General features: G+C 39.7%; 2 protein-coding genes across 2 annotated transcripts in view; both read left to right on the forward strand.

Moving 5' to 3' along the window:
- RNF145 (ring finger protein 145) overlaps window positions 1-6,430 on the forward strand; it is a 72,250-nt gene extending 65,820 nt beyond the window's left edge. The window contains exons 11-12 of the mRNA XM_023726543.1: window positions 2,046-2,091; window positions 2,301-6,430. Of these exons, the coding sequence (XP_023582311.1) occupies window positions 2,046-2,091; window positions 2,301-2,305 (51 nt within the window). The 3' untranslated portion in view covers window positions 2,306-6,430. The remainder of the gene's footprint in view (window positions 1-2,045; window positions 2,092-2,300) is intronic.
- Window positions 2,460-9,622, forward strand: part of EBF1 (EBF transcription factor 1) — a 501,677-nt gene continuing 494,514 nt past the window's right edge. Inside the window, exon 1 of the mRNA XM_004371251.3 lies at window positions 2,460-2,520. Coding sequence (XP_004371308.2) covers window positions 2,497-2,520 — 24 coding nt within the window. The 5' untranslated portion in view covers window positions 2,460-2,496. The remainder of the gene's footprint in view (window positions 2,521-9,622) is intronic.

Consider the following 9,622-nt stretch of genomic DNA (forward strand, 5'->3'; position numbering starts at 1 on the left):
TCCATCCTTTTCTATGCTCTGAAATACCTTTAGTAGTAGTGGTATTAACTCTTCTCTGAAAGTTTGGTAGAATTCTCAAGTGAAGCCACCCAGGCCAGGCCAGGGCTTTTTTTTTTTTTTTTTTGGTTGGGAGATTTTTAATTACCTTTTCAATCTCTTCCTTTGTTATGGGTTTGTCTAGTTGTTCTACCACAGTTTGTGTTAGTTTAGGTAGGTAGTGAGTTTCTAGAGATTTGTCCATTTCCTCTAGGTTTTCAAATTTGTTAGAGTACAATTTTTCATAGTAATCGGTTATGGTTCTTTTAATTTCAGTTGGGTCTGTTGTGATATCGCCCATCTCATTTCTTTTTCAGGGTATTTGCATCCTCTTCTGTTTTTCTTTTGTCAGTCTGGCCAATGGTTTATCGATTTTGTTGAACCAACTTTTGGTCTTATTAACTCTTTCAATTGTTTTTATATTCTCTATTCCATTTAATTTTGCTCTAAATCTTATTATTTCCTTTCTTCTGGTGCCCCAGGGCTTCTTTTGCTGCTCTCTTTCTACTTGTTCCAGTTGTATGGTTAATGTTTTGATTTTGGCCCTTTCTTCTTTTTTGGATGTGTGCATTTATTACTATAAACTGACCTCTGAGGACTGGTTTTGCTGTGTCCCAAAGGTTCTGGTAGGATGTGTTTTCATTCTCATTTGATTCTGTGAATTTCTGTATTCCATCCTTCATTTCTTATATAACCCAGTAGTTTTTGAGCAAGGTGTTGTTCAGTTTCCATGTGTTTGATTTTTTTTCCTTGCCTTTTCTGTTACTGACTTCTACTTTTATGGCTTTATGGTCAGCAGAGATGCTTTGTAATATTTCGATGCTTTGGATTCTGTTAAGGCTTGCTTTATGGCCTAATACGTGGTCTATTCTGGAGACTGTTCCATGTGCACTGGAAAAGAAAGTATACTTGGCTGCTGTTGGGTAGAGTGTTCTGTTTATGTCTATGAGATCAAGTTGGTTGATTGTGGCATATAACTCTTCCGTGTCTTTGTTGAGCTTCTTTCTGGATATTCTGTTCTTTACCAAAAGTGGTGTGTTAAAGTCTCCTACTATTATTGTGGAGCTGTCTCTCTCTCTTTTCAAGGCTGTTGGAGTTTGTTTTATGTATTTTGTAGCACTGTCGTTAGGTGCGTAAATATTTATTATGGTTATGTCCTCCTGGTGTATTGACCCTTTAATCATTATGTAGTGTCCTTCCTTATCCTTTGTGGTGGATTTTACTTTAAATCTATTTTGTCAGAGATTAATATTGCCACTCCTGCTCTTTTTTTAGTGTTGTTTGCTTGATATATTTTTTCCACCCTTTGAGTTTTAGTTTGTTTTTGTCTGTAAGTCTAAGGTGTGTCTCCTATAGGCAGCATATAGATTGATCTTTTTTTATCCATTCTGCCACTCTCTGTTTCTTTATTTAGTCCATTAATGTTCAACGTAATTATTGATAGGTATGAGTTTAGTGCTGTTATTTTGATGTCTTTTTTGTGTGTGGGTTGTTGACAGTTTGTTTCACCTAATTTTCTGTGCTGAGTCATTTTTCTTTATGTATTTTCATAGTTGTTGATTTTGTATTTTCTGAGTATGTTTTTTGATGTGTAGGATTGTTAGTTTCCTTCGTGGTTATCTTAATATTGGAAAATTATTTTAAAAGAATACAAATCACCCATAATCTCACTTTTGGAATGAGCCTTTTGAGTTACCTTTATATTCGATGATAGCAGACCTCGCCCTGCAGACATACTCACCCACCCAGGGATCATTTTCACTTCTCTTTTTAAAGTCTCCTGCTTGATCATTTGGCCTCTGAAATTCAAATATGCTTCAAACAATTTTGTAATTCAGTTATGGCACACCTGTTTCTCCTACCTTTGAAGACAGAGAATAGTATGGCTTTTAAAAATAGTTACATTTTATAGGCAGTACTTGCTTAGTAGATAATCAAATTCTAGAGCAGTGTGTAGAACTACTTATCCTTGTAGCCACTGAGAAAAATACTTTCTTTCTCTCCTTCAGTGGACTCTACATTCAGTTGCAGTATGTGGCAAGGTTCCAAGTAAAGGTAAGATATTTCTAGTGGAAGCTGAGTTAATCGTGCTGCTAAACATGCTGTTAGTTTTGTTTCCCTAGCTCTTACTAACACTGATGTTGATGCTCTTTTCCTGAACTATATTTTATGAATGTTGGCTATTTGGCCCTTACTTTTTTTTTCTTTCCTGTTCTTAGTAATTTAAACAACTCCTTGCCCTTCTATTGTTTTATATATCCTAGACTAAGAGAAAGGTCCCTGGCGGCATAAACAGTTGCATTTGACTGCTAACCTAAAGACTGATGATTCAAACCCATCCAGTGATACCGAGAAAGACAGGCCTGGAGATCTGCTTCCATTAAGATTACAGCCAAGAAAACCCTATGGAGCAGTTCTACTCTGGAACACGTGGGGTTGCCATGAGTCGTAATTGACTTGATGCCAATTAACAGTAACAGCAAGGTAAGTGAGAATGACTTCTGACTAGCTGGAAATAATGATCTACATGAATGTAGAATAAAATTCTGAGCCAGTTCTAGATGTAATATTCTATTATTTTCCAAATGAGAACTTGCCAAACTCAAGTCATCTCTGTGAGTGGCATCAAGCCTACTAGTTTACTTTGGCAAACTTTCTCATCAGTCCCCTTGGTTCCCTGGAAATGAGGCGGCATGAGGAGGTGAGAAGAGCCTAGACTAAAGGCAAGGCTCTGGGTTATAATTCCCACCCCTGCCAGCCATGGTGTCCTTGGCTCAGCCTTTGTTTTTCTGGGCTTCAGCCTCATCTGATAAAATGATCTCCAAGGTATCACTCAGCTCTTAAGACTTTGCCCATCTGTGTTTTTAATCTTACCACTACTGAGTAATGAGTTTGCTATATATTTTTAATGTGCTAAGCCAAATATTAAACTTAGCTAAGGTGAGGCTCTCCACTATATTCCCAGGGCCTAGTACAGGGCAGGAGCTCTCTAACTATCTATGGAGTGGGAAAAAAAACTTAGCATGTGACTCCTCATATAAACCCCATAGTTTTAAAATGGCAGAGAATTCCATTAGTTGTAGAGACAGACAGCGGAATACTACATGCCAACTCGATGAAGTCTTTTCTGTGGGGGGTTTTGACTGTCTAACTGAATTCAGATCAGGGCTTCGAACTGGACCCCTGCTGAGAATTTGCATTTCTAACAAGTTCCCAGGAGATGCTAACAATACTGGTTAGAGACCAGTTCTGAGAATCACTAGTAGAGCAGTGGTTCTCAAAAGATATTACATGTAAGGATCACCTGGGGAGCGTGTTAAAATGTAGATTCTGATTCAGTATATCTAGGGGTGGAAAGGAAAATTCTTAGCAGGGGTTCAAACTGGAACAAACCAGTTCAAAGCCCTGATTCAGATAGAGAGTTCAGAGCTTCTAGAACAGAGTAGACACCTGTGGCATTCAGGTGAAATGTGTTGTTGTTAGTGGCTGTGGAGTCGGTGCCAGCCCATGGTGATCTTAAGTGTAGCAGAACGAGGCACAGCCTGGTTCTGTGCCATCTTCCCAGTCATTGGTATGCTTGAGTCCGTTTTTGCAGCCACTGTGGATTTTGAGTGCCTTCCAATCTAGGGGGCTCATCTTCCAGTATTATATCGGACAATCTTCTGTTGTTGTCCATAGGGTTTCCAGTGGCTAATTTTTGGAAGTAGATTACCAGGCCTTTATTCTTAATCTGTCTAGGCTGATGAATTTTGCTTTGTTTTGTTGTTTGGCCTTCATGGAGCATTACTGAATGATGTTTTAAAAATGTTTGAATTAGCTTGCAACATTTAAATACTGCAAGAGTTGTACATACAAACACAATTTCTACTTTCTCTTGAAACATTGGAAGAGCTGGCTGCACAAATTGCTCATTCCTACTTGGCAACAGTTGGCATAACTGAGGTGGACCAGCGGGTTTTCTGATTCACCCCACCTCGCCTCCTATCACTACCTGCTTTAGAAGATTATATTGTTACCACTGAGCTCTGCTGCTGGCATTGCAGATGCTGTTAGTGAGCACTGGGCAAGTTGGACATATTTAATCACGGTCAAATTCTGTAGTACTGTGTGGAAAGCAGATATTCTGTATTGTTGAGCAAAGTGAAAACAAAAATGAGATTTAAAAACCAGAAGCAATGTGGGTAAATTTGATGTTCATTTATGGAAGTGTAGAATCTGTGCATTTTTATTTATTTAATTACAGTAGTACAGTTTAAAAAAGAAAGAAAAACCAAGTGCTACATTTGAATATGTTTTCAATTTGAGTCTACCTTTGATTTTGCACTCTGTGGTATCACCAAATTGTTACGTGAACCTAGGCCAGTATTTCTCAGTCTTTGCAACCATTGCCCATGCACTGGAATCAGGTGGGAAGCTGGTGAAAAATACAGATGCCTGGGCCTAGCCTCATAGATTCAGATTCAGTGGGGTTGGGATGGAGCCGGAGCATCTTTATTATCTACAAATTTTGCAATGATTCTGATCCCATCAAAATGTGAGAATCTTTTATGTAGAGCAAATATTTCTGCTATTTTGGCAAGAGGGGGGTTTCCTTGTTCTTGGAACTACCAGGTTTATGAAAGAAGATTCTCAGCGGAGAAATACACATGAAGACATTTGTCTCCGAGGCCCATCTATGGTTAAGGATGGTGGCGGATGTAACAGCTTACAGGGTTTCTGCAGTGAAGCGGCAAAGCCTGGCCACCAGGGACATGCAGGTGTGAGTGTGAGACCTGACTTTGTCTATCAACCACTTTGGTTGATTGACCACCCAGAAAGGTCTAAAGCTATTTATATTTTGAAGTAAAGCATTGTCAGTTTTTTGCCTCCACAAGCATGTAGAATTGAAGAACCATAGAATTTTCAAAGTAAATCACCCTTGAGAGATCTTGGTCAGTTGTTCACTTCACAAGAGAGCAAATTATTCGACTAGTCCAAGGCAGCATGTTGATGGCAGAGCTGGGAATAGCGCTCAGATCTCCCGAAGTCCTATCTAATGCTCTTTCCATTATGCCTTGTCACCTTAAAAAAGACCCAAAGTACACTGCATCCAAGAGAACTATTTTATTAAATTCAAAGGTATTATATGTAAGCTTTGGTGAGAAGATGAAACAGTGATAATTTCTGGGATCTCATAATACTAAACTTTTGGCAAATTGATCAAAAAATGGAAAACAAACAGTAAACAAATAAAACTTGGGATGCAGAATAAGTCTTAATATAGGACAAGTCACAATGCATCAAATCCGGATGTTGAAAGCTGTTGGTTATAAAATGTCCTTGTAGTATTTATTATGAAAATACTTTCTGTGTAATTAGAGCCACAGATTCTTACTATTAGCACCGTCTGCCGCAAGGACGGTTAGCCATCACGTACCCACACTGTTGGCAGGAACAGATGGGAAATGTCTGAGACTGAGGAGTCAAGTCTTGGTTTTGAGAATTTTAAAATACAAAACTGCTTCCTCCCCAAGATAAGTATTAAATCACTCTATGAGGTACATGTGACAGAAAAATAGATATGTAGATAGGTAGATAGAAAAAAAGAAACATAACTTCCCATTTTTCTCTTTAGTTGTTCAATAATTTTTTTCTTTGTCAAACTCACTAGTCTCCTCTAAGGAATCCTTAGGTGGTGTAAACATTTGGAAAGGTTGGAGGTTTGAGTCCACCCAGAGGCACCTTGGAAGAAAGGCCTGGCAAGCTACTTATGAAAAAGCCATTGAAAACCCTATAGATCATAGTGCTGTTCACACACACGGGTTCGCCATGAGTCAAGGTCAACAGCAGCTAGTTTTGGTTAGTCTTCTCTAAATTACCCTGAAATCTCTCACCCTCTGCTTAAAATAAGGAATCGCAGCTGAAGGGGCTAGTTAGTTAAATTTATTTCTGTTGCTATGAACTATACTGCAAAATTTAAACAGCAGTCAACTTGAAAGATGGGAACCTCTGTTTGTATCTTGGTGCTGGTGATGGTGGGGGGTTGATTTCTCAAAGGCCATGTGTATTAGAATGTATGTTGACAATGGAAGCAAAATGAGCACTTGAAGCCAATTAGCTGAGCTAATTTGTATCGTGTTAACATTAAGAACTTTAAATCTGTATTTTATGTGCCTACAGCTCGCCTGCACGCCGTTGCCATTTATCTTATGCTGTGAGCTTGCGTTTTTATAGTTTTTTCCACATTTAAGAAGAAAAAACAAATAGCTCCAAGAAATGATACCTAAGAAACCCATCTGTGTCTAGAGAGGAAAGTAACAAGGAAAATACACTTGGTAATTTGGAGGGAAGAAAAAACCCAACATTTTAAAAACCTTTCTATATTGAAAAAAAAAAAGAAAGCCGGTATTAACTATTTAGAAAAAGAACTTGAATATACTTAAGTCAGAAGTACATGCACAAACGGGCATTTTGCTTAGTCAAATGTCTGTGGGTATATGTGATATTACACCTTGAAGACAGAGATAGGTGTCTTTGTGATCAGCATGCTCAACTGCTCTGCTCATTTTGACACCCTGCAGACAGATCCAGGTGGCCTGAATTTCATGCATCCATTGTCCCTGGATTACAGAACTATTTCCCCTGCATGGACTACTCTTTTTTCCAACACCCAGTCCTCTCCTGAATCTGCATCAGGCTGGCCCACCTCTGATGCCGCTGCCAGTCCTTGGGGTCAGAGGTTGCCAACTGGCACCTGCAGGCCAAAGCGGACTGGCAAACTCATTTTGTTTTGCTTGGACAGTGTTTCTAAAACATTTGAGCTCGCATTTAAAATTAGAGAGATTTCACACAAAAAAATCTGGATCCCTGGTTTTTCTGGAAAAGTCGGAAGATTTAAGCCTATCCCCACTAAGCCCTCCCTCCTGCCCAGTTCTCTGCTGTACCCAGACCACATCATTTATGTAGCCTGTGGCCCCTGCAGGTCACATCCTCAGGTTCACTCCATGTTGACAGTTGCATTTGCTCATCTTTGGCTGAGTATGGATCACAAGCACAGTGCTTTCCAACTGTGGTTTGCTTCCTGCCTCAGAACAATTTCTACCTGGGAACCCATCAATGACACATGCACACAGCACTTTCTAGGTTTATTATCCCTACGTTCATATTCACTTTTTTGTATCACTTCCAGCTCGTACTCCTTTTGTATATTCCTGGCGGGGTAGGATTAGTGATGTTTTTCAGAACTTTGCCAAAGTAAGCAGTACCACAAAAGCACATGGTGGACCAGGGTCTAGAAGCCCTAGTGGCACAGTTGTTAAGTGCTTGGCTGCTAACCAAAAACTCGACAGTTTGAACCCACCAGCCCATCTGTGGGAGAAAGATGTGGCAGTCTGCTTCCATAAAGATTACAGCCTTGGAAACCCTATGAGGGCAGTTCTACTCTCTCCTATAGGGTTGCTATAAGTCAGAGTCAACTCAAAGGCACACAGCAACAACGGGCCATGTTCTCCAATTCAAATTCCTACAGGGTCAGGTAGGTATCGTAAGTGGATGAATGGGCCGGCCGGAGCCACGGAAACCTGAGGAGCACTTGTGCCCCCTGCAGGAAGCAGCCCTCCCCAACTACCTCTAGGCAGTGCGACCTGACAGAATATTCTGCGGTGATGTATATGTTCTGTATCTGTCCAATACAGTAGCCACTAACCACATGTGGCTATTGGGCACTTGAAATGTGGCCAGTGTGACCAAGGAATCAAATTTTTAATTTTATCTAATTTTTTTCTTTAAAATTTAAATAGCGAATGTGGCTAGTGGCTACCACATTGGGCAACGAGTCCAGCTGATGTATTGCTGAGCAGAAATAAATGTGGGTCCAGTGTGAGTAGATCTCCTGATTTTTCCAGAGCATCTAGGCATCCATATTTTTTAGGTAAAGTCTCTTCAATTTAAAATGTTGGCTCCATTTAAAAAATACTGTGAAAGCTAAAGAAAACATACTAGTAGGATGAATCATTTTACCTGTGGCCACCTATTGGTGCCCTTCATCATGAATTAATGAATAGCCAAGACTAGGGAGAAAAACGTTTTTGCACATCTATTGGTGGAAGGCAAAGTGCACAACTGATGCATTATTGTTCTGAAATATAGCTTTACTTACACCAGTAAATGTTGGTTGAATGTTTGTCAGTAGCAGAGTTTACATGCTATGCTTTGCTATGCAATGCTTTGCTATGCTGTGAAAGCATATAGCAAGTGACAATGAGGCTGAGACATAAAGGATGAATAAAGAGTTAGCCAAAGAACAGATGTTCTAAGAAGAGGGAACAGCAAGGGCAACCATCCAGAGGCAAGAGAGAACATAACTGGTTGGGAACCTAAAGAAGTTTTATGCATCTTCTTCCTCAAATATCATAGCCACTAGCCACATATGACTAATAAATTTTAAATAGAATTTAAAAAATTAAAAATTCAACTCCTCAGTCACATTATTCATATTTTCAAGTGCTCAATAGCCATGTATAGCTACCATATTGGACCATGTAGATATAGAACATTTCCATTACTGAGAAAAGTCTATTGGACAGCAGTAGAGCTTAGAGAGTGAAGGAGATGAAGTGGGGGTGGAAATTGTGAGGGAGGAGGCTAGAGAGGTACTTAGGGATCAGGTAGGTCATGAGGTCACCAAAGGTCATGTGTGCCACATTAGGAAGTTTGGACTTTGTGCTGAATATTTGCCTTTTAGAAAGCACATGCTGTTATTGTGTGGAAAATGGATTGGGAGGAGGACAAGAATGAATGCTAGAGACCAGTTAAGATTCTGTGCAAACAGGTCAGTGGTGAGGATGCCCAGGGGTCAAATGTTATCCATTACCCACAATGCTTGGCCCGGAGCCTAGAATACAGTCACCAACTCTAGTGCCAGATGTAAAATATTCTCTCAAAATAGCCCTAATTTTGTAGGCGAGGAAATTGACATTTGCAGTGATTAAATAAATTCAACCCACAGCTAGTGAGTTCCAAAACTGGGATTCTAACGCACAGCTATTTAATTCCAAAGCCTAAAGTGTTTTAAATTAGTTTTTGTGTGTTTTTCTCTATATAATGCTCCCTCCCTGGAAAAGAGAGCAAGGTACAAGAAGCATAGAGGAAGGAAAAGCTCTCGGCCTAGCAGAGCGGGTGATGCTAGGCAGGGCAGCCTCCCGAGGGGCAGAGAAGGGACTTTGGGTCACAGTCATACGGTCTGAGGAGCACTAACCACAAACCACTCTAAACATCATCTCTGGGATGGCGTTATGTCAGCCACCCCACACCTGCTACTGGCTTCTGTTTTGTTTCTTTTTTTTTTTTTTTTTAAGGCACATGTAGCAATGTGTCTGTTAAACACATTAGGCTTATTGTAGTATTATTTTGACATTCGTAGAACAAAGTAAGTGAGGCTACATAAATCACTGGGCTTTTTTTTTTTTATATATATTTTATTGTACTTCAGGTGAAGGCTTCCAGAACAAATAGTTTCCCGTGAAACAGTAGTACACATGTTGTTTTATGACATTGGTTAACAACCCCACAACATATTAACCCTCTAAATTCTCAACCTTTTTTTTTT

Source organism: Trichechus manatus, unplaced genomic scaffold (genome assembly GCF_000243295.1).
Source record: "Trichechus manatus latirostris isolate Lorelei unplaced genomic scaffold, TriManLat1.0 scaffold00011, whole genome shotgun sequence".
NCBI classification, from domain to species: Eukaryota; Metazoa; Chordata; class Mammalia; order Sirenia; family Trichechidae; genus Trichechus; species Trichechus manatus.